The sequence below is a fragment of the Pristiophorus japonicus genome, chromosome 3 (assembly GCF_044704955.1).
Source record: "Pristiophorus japonicus isolate sPriJap1 chromosome 3, sPriJap1.hap1, whole genome shotgun sequence".
Lineage (NCBI taxonomy): Eukaryota > Metazoa > Chordata > Chondrichthyes > Pristiophoridae > Pristiophorus > Pristiophorus japonicus.
This window is the reverse complement of record NC_091979.1, coordinates 1,405,279-1,425,652: the sequence shown is the minus strand read 5'-3', so window position 1 is coordinate 1,425,652 and position 20,374 is coordinate 1,405,279. Positions and strand designations below refer to the sequence as shown.

The 20,374-nt window shown below is 49.9% G+C and overlaps 1 protein-coding gene across 1 annotated transcript in view; it reads right to left on the bottom strand.

Annotated features, from left to right (window-relative positions):
* The window catches only part of LOC139260408 (protein lifeguard 3-like), a 21,322-nt gene extending 5,079 nt beyond the window's left edge, over positions 1 to 16,243 (bottom strand). Inside the window, exon 1 of the mRNA XM_070876980.1 lies at positions 16,142 to 16,243. Coding sequence (XP_070733081.1) covers positions 16,142 to 16,243 — 102 coding nt within the window. The remainder of the gene's footprint in view (positions 1 to 16,141) is intronic.
* Positions 16,244 to 20,374: the final 4,131 nt, after the last annotated feature.

The following is a 20,374-nucleotide window of genomic DNA, read 5'->3' as shown; positions in this document are numbered from 1 at the left end:
GGGAGAGAGATAGAGAGAGACGGTGTTCCCCGGGGGAGGGGGGGGGAGGAGAGAGGAGAGACGGTGTCCCGGGGGAGGGGGGGAAGAGAGAGAGAGACGGTGTCCCCGGGGGGAGGGGGGGAGAGAGAGAGAGAGACGGTGTTCCCCGGGGGAGGGGGGGGGAGAGAGAGAGAGAGAGAGAGAGACAGTGTCCCCGGGGGAGGGGGGAGAGAGACAGTGTCCCCGGGGGAGGGGGGGGGAGAGAGAGAGAGAGACGGTGTTCCCCGGGGGAGGGGGGGAGAGAGAGAGAGCGGTGTTCCCGGGGGGAGGGGGGGAGGAGAGAGAGAGAGACGGTGTTCCCCGGGGAGGGGGGGGGAGAGAGAGAGAGACAGTGTCCCCGGGGAAGGGGGGGGAGAGAGAGAGACGGTGTCCCCGGGGGGAGGGGGGGCAGAGAGAGACAGTGTCCCCGGGGGAGGGGGGGGGAGAGAGAGACGTGTCCCCGGGGGAGGGGGGGGGGAGAGAGAGAGAGGCTGTCCCCGGGGGAGGGGGAGAGAGAGAGAGACGGTGTCCCCGGGGGAGGGGGGGGGAGAGAGAGAGAGACGGTGTCCCCGGGGGGAGGGGGGGGAGAGAGACAGTGTCCCCGGGGGAGGGGGGGCGAGAGAGAGAGACAGTGTCCCCGGGGGAGGGGGGGGGAGGAGAGAGACGGTGTCCCCGGGGGAGGGGGGCAGAGAGATAGTGTAGAGAGACGGTTCCCCGGGGGAGGGGGGGGAGAGAGACAGTGTCCCCGGGGGAGGGGGGGAGAGAGAGAGACAGTGTCCCCGGGGGGGGGGGGGGGGAGAGAGAGACGGTGTCCCCCGGGGGAGGGGGGCGAGAGAGAGACGGTGTCCCCGGGGAGGGGGCAGATAGATAGTGTCCGGGGGGGAGGGGGGAGAGAGAGACGGTGTCCCGGGGGGAGGGGGGGGGAGAGAGAGACGGTGTCCCCGGGGGGGGGGGGGGGGGGAGAGAGAGAGACAGTGTCCCCGGGGGGAGGGGGGGGAGAGAGAGAGACGGTGTCCCCGGGGGGGGGGGGGGGGGGAGAGAGAGAGAGACAGTGTCCCCGGGGGAGGGGGGGGGGGGGGAGAGAGAGACGGTGTCCCCGGGGGAGGGGGGGGGGGAGAGAGAGACAGTGTCCCCGGGGGAGGGGGGGGGGAGAGAGAGAGAGACAGTGTCCCCGGGGAGGGGGGGGGGAGAGAGAGAGAGAGACAGTGTCCCCGGGGAGGGGGGCAGAGAGACAGTGTCCCCGGGGGAGGGGGGGGGGGGAGAGAGAGACAGTGTCCCCGGGGGAGGGGGGGGAGAGAGAGAGAGAGACGGTGTCCCCGGGGGGAGGGGGGGGGGGAGAGAGAGAGAGACGGTGTCCCCGGGGGAGGGGGGGGGAGAGAGAGAGAGAGACGGTGTCCCCGGGGGGAGGGGGGGGGAGAGAGAGAGAGAGACGGTGTCCCCGGGGGAGGGGGGAGAGAGAGAGAGAGACAGTGTCCCCGGGGGAGGGGGGGAGAGGAGGAACAACAGAAGAGAAATAGTGGATGCATTGGTGGTCATTGTCCAACAGTCTATCGACTCTGGATCAGTTCCTGTGAACTGGAGGGTAGCTAATGTAACACCACTTTTTAAAAAGGAAGGGTGAGAGAAAGTGGGTAATTATAGACCGGTTAGCCTGACATCAGGAGTGGAGAAAATGCTAGAATCAATTATTAAAGATGAAATAGCGCATTTGGAAAGCAGTGACAGGATCGGTCCAAGTCAGCATGGATTTATGAAAGGGAAATCATGCTTGACAAATTTTCTAGAATTTTTTGAGGATGTAACCAGTCGAGTGGACAAGGGAGAACCAGTGGATGTGGTGTATTTGGACTTTTAAAATGCTTTTGACAAGGTCCCACAAGAGATTGGTGTGCAAAATTAAAGCACACGGTATTGGGGGTAATATACTGACGTGGATAGAGAACTGGTTGGCAGACAGGAAGCAGAGAGTCGGGATAAACGGGTCCTTTTCAGAATGGCAGGCAGTGACTAGTGGGGTGCCGCAGGGCTCAGTGCTGGGACCCCAGCTCTTTACAATATACACCAATGATTTAGATGAAGGAATTGAATGTAATATCTCCAAGTTTGCAGATGACACTAAGCTGGGTGGCTGTGAGGAGGATGCTGAGAGGCTGCAGGGTGACTTGAACAGGTTAGGTGAGTGGGCAAATGCATGGCAGATGCAGTATAATGTGGATAAATGTGAGGTTATCCATTTTGGTGGCAAAAACAGGAAGGCAGAATATTATCTGAATGGTGACAGATTAGGAAAAGGGGAGGTGCAACGAGACCTGGGTGTCATGGTTCATCAGTCATTGAAGGTTGGCATGCAGGTACAGCAGGCGGTGAAGAAAGCAAATGGTATGTTGGCCTTCATAGCGAGAGGATTTGAGTATAGGAGCAGGGAGGTCTTACTGCAGTTGTACAGGGCCTTGGTGAGGCCTCACCTGGAATATTGTGTTCAGTGTTGGTCTCCTAATCTGAGGAAGGACCTTGCTATTGAGGGAGTGCAGCGAAGGTTCACCAGACTGATTCCCGCGATTGCAGGACTGACATATGAAGAAAGATGCAGTATAACGTGGATAAATGTGAAGTTATCCACTTTGGTAGGAAAAACATGAAGACAAAGTATTATTTAAATGGTGATAGCTTGGGAAGTGTCGATGTACAAAGGGACCTGGGTGTCCTTGTACACCAGACATTGAAAGCAGACATGCTGGTGCAGCAAGCAGTTAGGAAAGCAAATGGTATGTTGGCCTTCATTGCAAGAGGATTTGAGTACAGGAGCAAGGATGTCTTACTCCAGTTATACAGGGCCAAGGTGAGACCGCACCTGGAATATTGTGTGCAGTTTTGGTCTCCTTACCTAAGAGGGAGTGCAGCGAAGGTTCACCAGACTGATTCCTGGGATGGCAGGACTGTGGTATGAGGAGAGATTGGGTCGACTAGGCCTGTATTCACTAGAGTTTAGAAGAATGAGAGGTGATCTCATTGAAACGTATAAAATTGTGACTGGGTTGGACAGACTGGATGTGGGGAGGATGTTTCCCCTGGCTGGGAAGTCTAGAACAAGGGATCACAGTCTCGGGATACGGGGTAGGAAATTTAGAACCGGGACGAGAAATGTTTTCACTTGGAGGATGGGGAACCTGTGGAATTCTCTGCCACGGAAGGCTGTGGAGGCCAAGTCACTGAATATATTTATAAGAGAGAGATAGATAGATTTCTAGAAGCAAAAGGCATCAAGGGGTATGGGGAAAAGGCAGGAATTTGATGTTGAGATAGAGGATCAGCCATGATCATATTGAATGGCGGTGCAGACTCGAAGGGCCGGAGAGCCTACTACTGCTCCTATTTTCTATGTTTCTATGAAAGACAGGATCGACTAGGCTTATATTCACTGGAGTTTAGAAGGATGAGGGGGGATCTCATAGAAACACATCAAATTCTGACGGGACTGGACAGGTTAGATGCAGGAAGAATGTTCCCAATGTTGGGGAAGTCCAGAACCAGGGGACACAGTCTAAGGATAAGGGGTAAACCATTTAGGACTGAGATGAGGAGAAACTTCTTCACTTAGAGAATTGTTAACCTGTGGAATTCCCTGCCGCAGAGAGTTGTTGAGGCCAGTTCGTTAGATATATTCAAGAGGGAGTTAGATATGGCCCTAAGGCTAAAGGGATCAAGGGGTATGGAGAGAAAGCAGGAAAGGGGTACTGAGGTGAATGATCAGCCATGATCTTATTGAATGGCGGTGTAGGCTCGAGGGGCCGAATGACCTACTCCTGCACCTATTTTCTATGTTTCTATGGTCCAGTGGCAAGTGTTACCGAAGACTAACTAGAAACCAGCTCTGCTGCACAGACCGAGCGCACGCACACATATCGCAGTGTGCGCTGGCCCGTGCTGCCCCGTGCTGTCCCTGGGCCCTCGCCTCTCCTGGGCCCTGGTCACTTCCCTCTACGGACTGTTGCCGCTCCTTCGCCCCTCCTGCTGTGCCTGCCCGCACTGCAATCAGCGACCTGGCTTCGTAGGTCGCCCTCCTGCAGCAGCACGCGCTACTCCCTGCAGTGGTACACTGCTCCCTGCAGTGGTACACTGCTCCCTGCAGTGGTACGCTGCCACGCGCTGCTCCCTGCAGTGGTATACCGCCCCACGCTGCTCCCTGCAGTGGTATACCGCCCCACGCTGCTCCCTGCAGTGGTATACCGCCCCACGCTGCTCCCTGCAGTGGTATACCGCCCCACGCTGCTCCCTGCAGTGGTATACCGCCCCACGCTGCTCCCTGCAGTGGTATACCGCCCCACGCTGCTCCCTGCAGTGGTATACCGCCCCACGCTGCTCCCTGCAGTGGTATACCGCCCCACGCTGCTCCCTGCAGTGGTATACCGCCCCACGCTGCTCCCTGCAGTGGTACGCTGCCACACGCTGCTCCCTGCAGTGGTACGCTGCCACGCGCTGCTCCCTGCAGTGGTATACCGCCCCACGCTGCTCCCTGCAGTGGTATACCGCCCCACGCTGCTCCCTGCAGTGGTACGCTGCTCCCTGCAGTGGTACGCTGCCACACGCTGCTCCCTGCAGTGGTACGCTGCCACGCGCTGCTCCCTGCAGTGGTATACCGCCGTACGCTGCTCCCTGCAGTGGTACGCTGCTCCCTGCAGTGATACGCTGCTCCCTGCAGTGGTACACTGCTCCCTGCAGTGGTACACTGCTCCCTGCAGTGGTACGCTGCTCCCTGCAGTGATACGCTGCCACGCGCTGCTCCCTGCAGTGGTACGCTGCTCCCTGCAGTGGTACGCTGCCACACGCTGCTCCCTGCAGTGGTACGCTGCCACACGCTGCTCCCTGCAGTGGTACGCTGCTCCCTGCAGTGGTACACTGCTCCCTGCAGTGGTACACTGCTCCCTGCAGTGGTACGCTGCCACGCGCTGCTCCCTGCAGTGGTACACTGCTCCCTGCAGTGGTACGCTGCTCCCTGCAGTGGTATACCGCCCCACGCTGCTCCCTGCAGTGGTATACCACCCCACGCTGCTCCCTGCAGTGGTACGCTGCCACACACTGCTCCCTGCAGTGGTACGCTGCCACGCGCTGCTCCCTGCAGTGGTACGCTGCCACACGCTGCTCCCTGCAGTGGTATACCGCCCCACGCTGCTCCCTGCAGTGGTACGCTGCTCCCTGCAGTGGTACACTGCCACACGCTGCTCCCTGCAGTGGTATACCGCCCCACGCTGCTCCCTGCAGTGGTACGCTGCCACGCGCTGCTCCCTGCAGTGGCTCAGGCCTGCTGAAGGTCTTGCAGGCCGCGACTGCGCCGATTTCCTGGTCGCACCGCTGCACGTTGCTTCCTCCAATGGCCCCGGTTTACGCGCGGGTCAGCTGTGGCTTAGTGGGCAGCACTCTCGCCTCGGAGTCGGAAGTCTGTGGGTTCAAGTCCCACTCCAGAGAGACACAGCACAGCCTGACACTCCAATGCAGTGCTGAGGGAGTGCTGCACTGTTGGAGGTGCCGTCTCTCAGATGGGACGGCACTACTTCGAAGAAGAGCAGGGGAGTTCTCCCCGGTGTCCTGGCCAATATTTATACCTCAATCAACAGAGCAAAAACAGATTATCTGGTCATTATCACATTGCTGTGTGTGGGAGCTTGCTATGTGCACATTGGCTGCAGCGTTTCCCACAATACAACAGTGACTACGCTCCAAAAGTGCTTCATTGGCTGTAAACCACTTTGAGACGTCCGGTGGTCGTGAAAGGCGCTATATAAATTCAAGTCTTTTTTCTTTTCACATATGAATTACTTTCTCTCAAACAGCATCATGTCATTATATGATCCAGGAAAAAAGTTTTTTTCTTTATCTTACATAGAAACATAGAAAATAAGTGCAGAAGTTGGCCATTCGGCCCTTCGAGCCTGCACCACCATTCAATAAGATCATGGCTGATCATTCCCTCAGTACCCCTTTCCTGCTTTCTCTCTATACCCCTTGATCCCTTTAGCCGTAAGGGCCATATCTAACTCCCTCTTGAGTATATCTAATGAACTAGTATCAACAACTCTGCGGTAAGGAATTCCACAGGTTAATAACTCTGAGTGAAGAAGTTTTTCCTCATCTCTGTCCTAAATGGCCTACCACTTATCGTTAGACTGTGTCCCCTGGTTCTGGACTTCCCCAACATCGGGAACATTCTTCCAGCATCTAACCTGTCCAGTCCCGTCAGAATTTTATATGTTTCTATGAGATCCTCTCTCATCCTTCTAAACTCCAGTGAATACAGGCCCAGTTGATCCAGTCTCTCCTCATATGTCAGTGCAGCCATCCCGGGAATCAGTCTGGTGAACCTTCGCTGCACTCCCTCAATAGCAAGGACGTCCTTCCTCAGATTAGGAGACCAAAACTGAACACAATATTCCAGGTGAGGCCTCACCAAGGCCCTGTACAACTGCAGTAAGACCTCCCTGCTCCTATACTCAAATCCCCTAGCTATGAAGGACACTAAGCTGGGTCGCGGTGTGAGCTGTGAGGAGGATGCCAAGAGGCTGCAGGGTGACTTGGACAGGTTAGGTGAGTGGGCAGATGCAGTATAATGTGGATAAATGTGAGGTTATCCACTTTGGGGGCAAAAACACAAAGACAGAATATTATCTGGATGGCGGCAGATTAGGAAAAGGGGAGGTGCAACGAGACCTGGGTGTCATGGTTCATCAGTCACTGAAGGTTGGCATGCAGGTACAACAGGCGGTGAAGAAGGCAAATGGTATGTTGGCCTTCATAGCTAGGGGATTTGAGTATTGGAGCAGGGAGGTCTTACTGCAATTGTACAGGGCCTTGGTGAGGCCTCACCTGGAATATTGTGTTCAGTTTTAGTCTCCTAATCTGAGGAAGGATGTTTTTGCTATTGAGGGAGTGCAGCAAAGGTTCACCAGACTGATTCCCGGGATGGATGGGCTGACATATGAGGAGAGACTGGATCAACTGGGCCTTTATTCACTGGAGTTTAGAAGGATGAGAGGGGATCTCGTAGAAACGTATAAGAATCTGATGGGACTGGACAGGTTAGATGTGGGAAGAATGTTCCCGATGTTGGGGAAGTCCAGAACCAGGGGACATAGTCTTAGGATAAGGGGTAGGCCATTTAGGACTGAGAAGAGGAGAAACTTCTTCACTGAGAGTTGTTAATCTATGGAATTCCCTGTCGCAGAGAGTTGTTGATGCCAGTTAATTGGATATATTCAAGCGGGAGTTCGATGTTGCCCTTACGGCTAAGGGGATCAGGGGTATGGAGAGGAAGCAGGAAAGGGATACTGAGGGAATGATCAGCCATGATCTTATTGAATGGTGTTGCAGGCTCGAAGGGCTGAATGGCCTACTCTTGTACCTATTTTCTATGTTTCTATGTGTGCGCACTGGGTCTGTGCAGCAGAGCTGGTCTCCAATCATCTTGGTTAACCCTTGCCACTGGACCAAGACCTAGCTCTGTCAAGCTCGTGTGGTGGCTGGTGTGCAACGGTCACCCCACGTTAAAGTTATCCACGCACTGGCATCTTCCACCCTTCAACATGCAGTTCGGGATCTGGAATGACAGGTCCTTAATTGAAACACCTGTGAACACATCCCTTTTTGGCATGGAAGCAAATCACCCTCAATATGAGGGACCGCCTAAGAAGAAGACAAGACTTAATAAAACCCCAGTCAGTTGGGTCTCGGTTATCCACGAAGAGGTATGCAGTTGTGACCCTAGTGGATGCACTGGTCATATGTAGTGTGATTATTAAACCTTTGTTGATAAACCCACTATTTCGTAATAGCAATGCGTTGCTATGAATTCTTAAGCAAAGAACTCATGAAGCAAATACATTACATCACCCAAATTCTAAATGGTTGCAATTAAGAAGCCGATTGGTCGGTTGGTGACGGTTATGCCCAATAATCCCATTAATATAGGAAGTGTTTATTTTTGGGGAAAAAAATCAGTCGGCGATGCTGGAGCTCCAAGACAGAAGGACCGTTGTCAGCGAGAACCTGAGGCAGTGTGGACAGCCGAGAGTTGATGGTAACTTTGGAGAGTTGGAAAGGTCCTGTGAAACCACCCCGTGTTATTGTATTATTTATAAACAGTATCCGAATGTGTTTCAATAGCGTGATGTCACATCCACATTTGTTTTGTATCTGTAGTGGTACAGGTTGCACCTCATCGGGGCCGGAACCAATAACCTCACGGGGAGGTTTGCTGGTGCTGTTGGGGAGGGTTTAAGCTAATTTGGCAGGGTTTGGGCACCAGGATGTAACATCAGAAAGGGGAAATAAAGTGCTCAATGGATTGGGAGAAGCAGAGAGCATGAAAGTAAGGGGAATTAAAGTTTAAGGAGAAGCTAGATTAACAGGAGGGAGAAAGGAATCGAGGGATATGCTGATAGGGATTCTAGAATCAGAAACTTACAGCACAGAAGGAGGCCATTTGACCCGCTGTGCCTGTGCCAGTTCTTGGAAAGAGCAGCCGTGCTTAGTCCCACGTTCCCGCTTTTTGTTCCTAACCCGGTAAGCTTCCCACCCTCAAACCTGTCCAACTCCCTCTTCAGATTATTGATGGAATCCGTTCCCACCAGCTGTTCAGGGAGTGTTGCAGATCCCCAGATCTCTGTGAGGGAAAACATTTCCCCCGTCTTCCCGGTACATCTTTCACCAATGGTTTTCAACCCCTGACCTCTGGTGATTGGCCCACTCGCCACAGGGAATATTTCTATCAAAACCTCTCATCATCTTCAAACCTCTGTAGGTCACCTCAACCTTCTCTGTTCCAGGGAGAACAGTCCGAACTTTTCCAACCAGTCCCTCATCCCTGGGAACACCCTGGTCATCATCATCATAGGCAGTCCCTCGAAATCGAGGAAGACTTGCTTCCACTCTAACAGTGAGTTCTCAGGTGACTGGACAGTCCAATATGGGAATTACAGTCTCTGTCACAGGTGGGCCAGACAGTGGTTGAAGGAAAGGGTGGGGACAACGTGGACCACTTTCCATACCTCGGGAGTCTACTTCAGCAAGGGCAGACATCGATGACTAGGTCCCACACCGCCTCCAGCCTTCGGTTGCCTGAGGAAGAGAGTGTTTGAAGACCAGGACCTCAAATCTAGCACCAAGTTTATGGTCTACAGAGCAGCAGTGATACCCGGTCTCCTGTATGGCTCAGAGACGTGGACTCTATACAATAGACACCCAAAGCACTGGAGAAGTACCACCAGCACTGCCTCCGCAAGATCCTGCAAATCCACTGGGAGGACAGACGCACCAACATCAGTGTTCTTGCTCAGGCCAACATCCCCAACACCCTGGTAAACCTCCTCTGTACCCTTATAAGGCCATTGCATTTTTCCTGAAGCGTGGGCCCAGAACTGTCCACAATACTCCAGCTGAGGCCTAACCAGTGATTCATAAATTTCTAGAATGATCTTTTTGCTTTTATATTCTATTTCTCTATTGATAAACCCTGGATGAAGTAGGCTAGGAGGAGGCACAGACCAGATAGGCCGAATGGCCTGTGTTGTGTGCTGTAAAACCCAAGCAACGCATTGGTCTTGGAGACCATTCTTTTCCTCTCACCTGTCTGTATTCCCACATTCCGAGACCAGAGTTTCTCCTGTCAGACGTTGCTGTATCACGCGCAATCGTTAAGTCGGCAATCGCTCGGTCCCCCAAAAGCAGCTCAAATCATGCTTTGTAACTCCCTCCCTCTACTTGCACCATCTCTCTGGGCCAACACCACGAGACCTCGGCTTGGGAGATCGCAGGGTTATCCCGCAGCTCCCGGAGGGCGGTCCTGACACCCCCCAAGTTCACAAACAGGAGCTGCGTGTCGTAATTGAGGTCGCGCTGCTGGCGGAAGAAATACGTCGCCAGAGCACACCACCTAGGAGGGGGCTCGACGTAAAGGTATCTCTGCAGGGTCTGAAGACGGAAAGTCGCGAGCTGGGTGCTGACGCACACCAACGACTGACCGCCTTCCTCAAGCGGGAGACTCAAGACCGCAGCAGAGACCCAGTGCTTCCTGTTGTTCCAGAAGAAGTCCACCAGCTTCTTCTGTATCTTGGCGACAAACGCAGGGGGAGGGGTCAAAGTGACCAGCCGGTACCACAACATGGCGGCCACCAGCTGGTTTATGACTAGCGCTTGACCCCTGTAGGACAGCACTCGGAGCAGTCCTGTCCAGCGCCCTAGGCGAGCGGCGACCTTGGCCTCCAGCTCCTGCCAGTTTGCCGGCCAGGCTTCCTCGTCGGGGCTAAGGTAGACTCCCAGATAGAGGAGATGGGTCGTGCTCCAGGCAAAAGGCCTGAGCTCCTCCGGCAGGGAGTCCACCTGCCACTGACCCACCAGGAGTCCGGAACATTTCTCCCAGTTGATCCTGGCGGAGGACGCGGCCGAATAAATCTCCTGGCACTCACGCATCCTCCGCAGGTCAGCGGGATCCTCTACCGCGAGGAGCACGTCATCGGCATAAGCCGAGAGGACGACCTCCACGCCCGGCCCTTGCAGAGCCAGTCCCGTCAACCTCGTCCGCAAGAGGCGCAGGAAAGGCTCCACGCAAACGGCGTATAACTGGCCGGACATGGGGCATCCCTGGCGCACCCCTCTCCTAAAGCGAAGGGGCGCCATCAAGGACCCGTTAACCTTAATCAGACATTCCGCGCATGAAACCAAAAAGTTAGTTTGCAGGTGCAGCAGGTAATCAGGAAGGCGAATGGCATGTTGGCCTTCATTGCGAGAGGGATGGAGTACAAAAGCAGGGAGGTCCTGCTGCAACTGTATAGGGTATTGGTGAGGCCGCACCTGGAGTACTGCGTGCAGTTTTGGTCACCTTACTTAAGGAAGGATATACTGGCTTTGGAGGGGGTACAGAGACGATTCTCTAGGCTGATTCCGGAGATAAGGGGGTTACCTTATGATGATAGATTGAGTAGACTGGGTCTTTACTCGTTGGAGTTCAGAAGGATGAGGGGTGATCTTATAGAAACATTTAAAATAATGAAAGGGATAGACAAGATAGAGGCAGAGAGGTTGTTTCCACTGGTCGGGGAGACTAGAACTAGGGGGCACAGCCTCAAAATACGGGGGAGCCAATTTAAAACCGAGTTGAGAAGGAATTTCTTCTCCCAGAGGGTTGTGAATCTGTGGAATTCTCTGCCCAAGGAAGCAGTTGAGGCTAGCTCATTGAATGTATTCAAATCACAGACAGATAGATTTTTAACCAATAAGGGAATTAAAGGTTACGGGGAGCGGGCAGGTAAGTGGAGCTGAGTCCACGGCCAGATCAGCCATGATCTTGTTGAATGGCGGAGCAGGCTCGAGGGGCTAGATGGCCTACTCCTGTTTCTAATTCTTATGTTCTTATGTTCTTATGTTCTTATGCATGTGAGTGCACTGGCAAAGTGCTTTGGTCAATTCGCATCCTGGAAATTCTCAACAGGACTGAATGGGAAGGGGTTTGGGTCCACGGGGATACTTTACAAGGTAAAGGTAGTCGAGCAGGAGTTGGCAAAGGATGTCCAGTGGAATCAGCTTTTTTAAGGATATGGAGAGAGCCTGAACAAATTTCTGATAAGCTCAAAACATTGAGTGGGTCTAAGAAGGTGAGAAGACAGCCAACAACAACAACAACTTGTATTTATCTAGTGCCTTCAACATAGTGAAATGTCGCAAGGCGCTTCACAGGAGTATTATGTGCTAAATATTTGACACCGAGCTGCATAAGTTTTAAGGAGCGTCTTGAAGGAGGAAAGAGAGGCGGAGAGGTTTCGGGAGGGAGTTCCAGAGCTGTGGGCCTAGGCAACAGAAGTCACGGCCTCCGATGGTTCAGCGATTATAAGCTCGAGGGCAGAATTAGAGGAGCGCAGCCATCTCCGGGGAGCGGGGGGGGGGGTATGGTTGTGGGGCTGGAGGAGATTAGAGATAGGGAGGGGCAAGGCCATGGAGAGATTTGAAAATAAGGTTAAGAATTTTGAAATTGAGGCATTTCTTAACCGGAAGTCAATGTAGGTCAGCGAGCACAGGGTGCCAAGGTGTAAGGATTGCAGATACACAACTTGAGGATTGTGGCACGGATAATGTTGAAGAAGAACTCTCATTGGAGTCTAGAGATTGAAACATCCGAGTGGTTTGTGTTGTGTATCTGTAAAGCATGCACTTGCATGTTCCGCCACCAGGGAGCTCATCCCCTGAAGTCCCGAGGGATCCCAGCATCACTTGGGAGCACTGTATATAAGCCAGCCCCTAAGGCCTGTTCCTCACTCTGGAATGTCTTATTAAAGACTGAGGTCACTGTTACTTTAACCTCCCTGTGTGCAGCCTCATCTGTGTTAGGAACACAATAACTGGCGACGAGTATACGAATCCAACGCAAAGATGCAGCAAACTGTGGGCATCCTGGAGAAGTTCTCGGAGGGTGAGGACTGGGAAGCCTATGTCGAACGGCTAGGCCAGTACTTTGTAGCCAACGAGCTTGACAGAGAAGGAAGCGCTGCAAAAAGGAGAGCGGTCCTCCTCACGGTCTGCGGGGCACCGACCTACAGCCTGATGAAGAATCTTCTGGCTCCAGTGAAACCCACAGATAAGTCATATGAGGAGCTGTGTACACTGGTTCGGGAGCATCTTAACCCGAGGGAGAGCGTGCTGATGGCAAGGTATCGGTTCTACACGTCCCAGCGATCTGAAGGTCAGGAAGTGGTGAGCTACGTCGCCGAGCTAAGGTGACTTGCAGGACAATGTGAGTTTGATGGCTACCTGGAGCAAATGCTCAGAGACTTTTTTGTATTGGGCAATGGCCACGAGTCCATCCTACGAAAACTTTTGACTGTAGAGACACCGACCCTCAGTAAGGCCATTGCGATAGCACAGGCGTTTATGTCCACCAGTGATAACACCAAACAAATCTCTCAGCTCACAAGTGCTAACAATGTTCATAAATTAACTGGAACTGTGTTTGCGAGCAGAAATGTACAGAGCAGAACCCACGAGTCTGCAACTGCCAGCAGGCCTCAGGTGACCCAGATGACTGAGTCCCCAACAAAGGATGAATGCAAGGCAATTCACACCTTGTTGGCGTTGTGGAGGCTTCCATTCAACCTAGTCATGCCACTTCAAAGGGTATGTTTGCAAGAGCTGTGGAACAATGGGGCACCTCCAACGAGCTTGCAAATGAGCTGCAAGCTCTGCAAAACCTGCTAACCACCACGTGGCAGAGGAAGATCGGTCCATGGTGGATCAAAGCAATTTCGAGCCTCAGAAGAGGCAGATGCTGAAGTACACTGGGTGCACACATTTGAGACGAAATGTCCACCTATAATGCTAAACGTAAAATTGAATAGCTTACCCGTAGCCATGGAACTAGACACTGGCGATAGCCAATCCATCATGAGTAAAATGATGTTTGAGAGACTGTGGTGTAACAAGGCATTCAGCCCAGCCCTGAGCCCCATCCATACGAAACTGAGAACGTAGACCAAAGAGCTTATCACTGTTCTGGGCAGCGCCATGGTCAAGGTCACCTACGAGGGCATGGTGCATGAACTGCCACTCTGGATTGTCCCGGGCGATGGCCCCACACTGCTTGGAAGGAGCTGGCTGTGCAAAATCCGCTGGAACTGGAATGACATCCGAGCGCTATCACATGTCGATGAGGCCTCATGTACCCAGGTTCTTCACAAATTTCCTTCCCTTTTTGAGCCAGGCATTGGAAACTTTTCCGGGGCGAAGGTGCGGAACCACTTGGTCCCAGAGGCACGGCCCATTCACCACAAGGCGCGAGAGAGTGGAAATTGAGCTGGACAGGCTGCAACGCGAGGGCATCATCTCCCCAGTGGAATTCAGCGAGTGGGCCAGCCCGATTATTCCAGTACTCAAAAGTGATGGCACAGTCAGGATTTGCGACAATTATAAAATAACTATTAATTGTTTCTCGCTACAGGACCAATACCCGCTACCTAAGGCAGACGACCTATTTGCGACGCTGGCAGGAGGCAAGACGTTCACTAAGCTCGACCTGACTCCGGCCTACATGACGCAGGAGCTGGAGGAGTCTTCGAAGGGCCTCATCTGCATCAACACGCACAAGGGACTGTTCATCTACAACAGATGCCTGTTTGGAATTCGGTCGGTTGCAGTGATCTTTCAGAGAAACATGGAGAGTGTACTCAAGTCGGTACCACACACGGTGGTTTTTCAGGACGACCTATTGGTCACTGGTCGGGAGCCTTTCTTTCCCTGGTGGACCGCCTCGGTACAAATGTCTGTTCTGGTGTGTTGGCTGTGCCCTCGCTGGGCTGGCGTGTTGTTGGCCCTGCAGGGCTGCTGGGTGAACCTGGTCTTGTTGGGTGTGATGAGTTCGATTTCCTGGTCCTGGGTGGTGTCGTTGATCCTTTGGGTGTGTGTTGTGGACTCGAAAAAGGTGGTGTCTGCTGTGGGTTGTTCAGGGCAGTCTGAACCACAGCCTCACCTTGGTCCAGGTGCTTTCTGCAAATTTGTCCATTGTCTAGTTTGTCTACAAACACCCTATTCCCTTCTTTAGCTATCACCATGCCCACGATCCACTAGGGTGTTTGTCAGAATAGACATTTGTACCAAGGCGGTCCACCAGGGAAAGAAAGGCTCCCGACACCTCACCTTGTAAATAGTTTTCACTCTGACTTTGCGGGCGGAGTGATGTTGTATATCTGTAAAGCATGCACTCCCATGTACCGCCACCAGTGAATGCATCCCCTTGTTAATACGGATTATTTTTCCCTCAATCTGTTTCAGCGAATACACTGACACGCGAACACCTTCTTGCCTTTTCTGTAAAGGACCTTTATTGAAGATTCTCCGGCCGGGACTTGTCAAGACAAAGGAACACTCTCAATCAGAGCCTGTTTACTTTCCTCTGGACAAGCCCCTTTACAGCACGAAAAGCACAGTAGTTATACATTTTCAAAACAGAACACATTTGATTAGCACTTGGTCTGTCCACTCCCTTTCTTTCTCCCCCCCCCCCCCCCTCCCGAGTATGTCCAATGGCAGGCGAGGAGGTCTCCTAATTAGAGCTGGCCCTGAGATCAGCTTGTTTATAGCCTCATTAAATTCTTCTTCTTTATCAGTAAAACCTATTTCCCTCTAATCAGTTAAAAGCATTACGTTATTCTCCCCTCATTATTAGTGAAAACCATTACGTTACCTTCTATCTGTGATTGCTTTTTCTTTCCCGTGACCCGTGTTTAACCTCAACTCTCAGTAACCCCCTTTTTTTCTGTCGATTCTGCAATGTCTGCATCTTGACATTTCTTTAGCTATTTTCCCATGATTCCCTATCTCCATCCCTCTGCCACATTTACAATCCTTCTGTACCATTCTCATTCCCCCCTTTTATCATTCCATGATAACGCTGGTGACTATTCCAGGAGTATCGCATTCAGCCGTTCGCATTCTCTTTCCTGATCCTCCTTGTTGTCTGTGAGTCTGCCTCGAACCTCTTCGCAATGTCTTATCAATGTCTGTTTAGGTTCTCACATCGTATCCTGTCGGAATATTATTGAATTGATAACTTCTGGAGCCTTGGTACAAGGCCGAAGAAAGGCCTTTTACCTCCTTATGGGCCAGTGCAGGAACCAGCACTTTAACCCTTGTCCCGCTGGTACCCCTAATGCCAAATTTCTCTTACAATTCCCCCCTTTTGGCTCTTGGCTATACGCCAAGCTGGCCATATTTCCCAATAAGTCCTTCCTGTAGGACTGCTTAAATTTTCATCCTTTATGGCCTTAATCATAGTGCGTGCCCTGACTTATCGTTTGGCCTGTTTAATTCGTGCACATGTTAATCCCATCATGACCATCAGAACCAGACCCTGTATTACTACAAGTACATGTGATAATATTCAAATTCACCCATGGATAAGAATAATAAGTCCAATGTCCCACAGCTTTGAGTACCAGGGCTGATCAGCCAGCATTGCGTTAGTGTCTCTCTGTAAGTTGTCTATTTCTTCCATCAGCCGGACATACTGTCGTCTTTGATTCTGGATTCCTTGCACCAAACGTAATTGTTCCTCATTTATTTCCAGTATCTGTTTTCCTTGCGATTCCCATACCGCCTCTTCGTACCCTTCTCGGAGGGTATCCGTGATTGTTCCGGCGATGATTTCCGTTGTCTCGGGATATTTGTGGTACCCATTTACATCTATTTTTCCCATGGGCCTGAAACACAAGTTAGGGTTGGTGATGACACAGGGGGTGACTCCTCCCCTGGTCTTAATCGTCGGGTTGGCTGATCCTGAGCTCCATTCCCTTGTAGAGCAGCGATTGTTTCGCAATCGTGTTCGAGAGGAGTGATACTCAGCATGCATCCGTTTGTTTGGTGAAATCTGCAATCATCATTCGTCATTCGTGGCGTACCTTGACATAAAACCACTTGGTTAATTTTATAGCAGTCAGTTATATCAATGCCTTTGGTACTATTGTTAATTTTAATCACCCGTCTGGCAGGCTGATGGTAACCTAACCGAGTTTGGTTTCTCACTTCACCAATATTATCGATCTGATATAAGGGTTCTCCCTTTGTTACATCATACTGTGGTATGGACAACACAAATCCGATCATATTCAACCGCCCAGTAATACATGTGAATTTCGGCACCCATGCGTGACTATTCCTTCGTACCTCGCATGCGTTATTCATTTTTTTTATCTAGAGTCCAATTGTTAAGTATGCTGTTCGGAATCCAATCTGGTATGTCTCCATTCTGGAGTTGCTCCAAATTATGTTGTACCTCACTTAATATCCAGGCCCCATACCCGGAGCAAACTATCTCAGCCTGTAATCGTTTACTTATATCTTTCCCCATTGCGTGGATCAATTTTATTGTCTTGGCATTTAGGCAATGTATGGGCCACTTGTAACAGTTCCCCTTCCGCGCCATCTCCCCACCGTGCATGTAGGGCTTGGTTATCCAAGTCCCTCCCCACTAAACCACTCAAGACTACGCCTTAAATTGTTAACCCGGTCGTATATTGCATACAGGCCTATGGAATTCATTGTCATCACCCCTGCCGCATAACCCATGTCTAGTGTTTCCAGTATTCCCCTTTTTTTCCGACCTTGCCCTGTTCCATTTCTGACATTAAATCTCAGGGTAGTGGGTTCCGGGCCTTCGTGGATCCGTTGTGCCAGGTTCTGGTATAGACTTATAGTTTCATTCCCACAGAAGCTAGGAAAAATGATATCCATTAGTTTTAGGATAAGTAGTCGCTGACGCACCCCAAATTATATCCTTTCTTTAGATTCTTTTATTACTAGCCCCCTCCCTTTGCTCCGTTCTCTTCCCACCCTTCTGTTTCTTGCGGGGTGGATTTGGCTGCTTGTTTAGCTTGGTCCGCCCAGGCATGAGCTTCTAGAACTGAAATTCCATCCAGTTGGATTTCTGCGCCCTTCCCCTTTTGGTCCTATGAACTTGCTCCTGTCCTCGGAATCTACTGGCGCCCATGGCATCGGCAGCCTGCTGCATTACAACCTTACTTAATACACTATACATAGCCATGTGTTAAAATAAGTTCTGTCCTTGCTCCAGTCCTTGGCTGCTGGGTTGCATATTTCAGCAGTCAAATTAAACAAAGATAGTTCATGTAGTTGTGTCTTTCCTGCGTGTGCTATATCTCTCGTAGTCCATCTGTATTATCCAGTGCCTGCATGGGCCTAAAGGTCCCAGTATCCAGAGTCGAAGTAGCCGCTGAGGTCCCATCTCGGTGAGTGTTTTATCTGCAAATTTTAAACAGATAGCCTGGTCGTCACCAGGTGTTAGGCTCTGGTCTACTCATCTTTTATCCATGCATGTTGCGGTCACTCTGTGAAATCGGAGGTAAGGTTAGGTTGGGTTTGTAGACTACACTTACCCACCGTGGGGTACATTGGCTCTATTGCCATAGGTGATGGTGCTATGGCTGCGCACTGCACTATCCGTCTGGTTCCGTTTTAAAAAAAAATCTCTTCCAGCTTATTTATCTTACCTTTTAACTCTTGAATTTGTTTTGTTTGAGTATCTTTCTTTTAATTGTATCAGGCGAGTATTATTACATAGGCTAGTTCTGTTTTTATTTTTATTCTGACTATTGCACCATTTCCTCTGTTAGGTGAGTCTTTTTTATTCTATTAAGAAATCCAAATTAATAATGTCCAGTATAAAACAGCAGTCAATGGAAAGGGTTAACTCCTTTACAGGTTTGTAAGAAAGCCTGATGTCATTACGTGACTTCACGTAATCATCCGAAAAATTCTTTTTTTAAGTCTTTGTGCCTTCAAAACTTGCTTAGAAATTAGGAATCTGTTAAAACAGCAGAAATCATTAGTAAAGCCGTCATAACTCCAATGTTTTCTTAACTTCTAATTGCCAAAGATTTTTTTGATTGATTTAAAACGAGACCACACATTTTTAATAGCTATTTTGTTTACTGAAATCCAATTTTCACACACGCTGTGTACATTCTAACATTTCGTTTTATTTTACGGTCCCGTTCATTGGGCAAATTTTGTGTTTTTTTTTCTCTCGGCACAAAATCGAAACATCCGTGCCAGTTTCATTTTCTATAAGAATTTGAAAATTTAGTAAGATTCTCTAATTCCCAGTTCTTTCTGTGCTGAGTTCGCATAGCTTAGATCTTTTCTCCTCGTTATTTTCAAAACCCTCCTGCTTGTTTAGACTGTTCGGGACTTTTCTTGATAAACAATGTCCATTTTGGAAATCTTTCAAACTGCAGTGAAACTTTCTCATAATTTAAAATCATTATCAATGGGGAGTGTCTTTTACTGCTTCAAATTCTTTTTTTTTCAATTAAACAAATATCTTTTTCACAGCTGATATCAACTAGTATTTAGTAAGTGATGTCTTTTTCCATCGCAAAACACCCCTTTTTTTTTAGCACCTAATTAGTGCGTTACGTCTCTTTTCCAGATCACCTTTCTTCAAATTAGGTTTTGTATTTTACACGGAGGGCTCGTGTCTCTGTAAATTTGTTAATTTAAAATCATTTGTTTACTTTCAAAGTGGCGTCTTCATCTTTTTCTTGTGAAGGTATTTCTAGATTGTTTCCAAACCTTTTAGTTTTATTTCCTCCTTTTTTCTTTAAGAGATCAGATTCAATGTAATAATTTTTTTTTTTAGTTTGAATCCACCTCAGTATTTTGCTGTGCCTTCTCTTAATATCTCAAAATCCCAATTCAAATTTTGTAATTTCAATCTTTATTTAAAACTTTTTTGAGCGAGAAGCTTTTTTTTTTAAAGGCATTCTTTATTTCATTCCGAGACTAAATTTATGTCTTTCAACCCAATGTAATCAATCATTGCATGTTTTCTTTCGACAAGTAAGTGAGCGTGTCAAATAATAATTATTTTTTTCAACCACCGGGACCATGTATTTTTTTATCTTTTACTCAACAAACCTATCCTTTGTGCATTTCCTAGCTCCGTAACTTATCATCCGAATAAATCCACACCTGCGTTCCTAACTTAAAATGTCTTAAACCTTCCCACATACAGGACAACACTACAAAGGGTTGAAAAAACTTTCACTCTGTTTGGAGAAGTGGGTGGAGCTAAAATAAACAAACAGCTGCTCCACTCCTCCAAACAGGCTTTTAAAAACATGAAAACATAAAAATTCATTCCGCAGTCAAAAAATCACACAAGGACTCTCACTCAAGGACAGACATTCACAAAAGTCTCTTTTCATTCAACAAAGCTTATTAATTAATTTTTTTCTTTGGCCGGCTCTATTTTTGGATCCATGATTGCCCATTCCTGCGTCGCCCCCGCGGTAAAAAAATATTTTATCCTTACACAATTCCTTTTATCCTTACACAATTCCTCGCGTCGCCCCGCGATTTAGTTTTACACAATTCCTCACGTCGCCCCGCGATTTAGTTTTACACAATTCCTCGCGTCGCCCCATGATAGTCTATTTCCCTTTCCCTCCGCGTCGCCCCGCGGTGTTCCTATTTGCGTCGCCCCGCGATAGTCAATTTAAGTCCAATCAGCGCCTAGACGGGCCAAGTGAAATACAAGGTCGAGGTCGTACCTGACTTGGACACTTGTTTCCTAAGTTAAAAGGTATTCGCCAGATTGACCTGGATCTCGTTCGGACGCTACCTGAGAACCAGCGAGTGGCAAAACTTTCATCAGAATTTTGGGACTGGAGGGAACCGAAGTGGTATTTAAAAAGTACTCACTCTGGTGGCCATTTCCCTCCCGTCTCGTTCGAGGCTAGTTCGGATCTTAATTCGCAAGTCCCCGGCGGTCGTCCGTTGAGATCCCACTTCTGACACCAAATGTTAA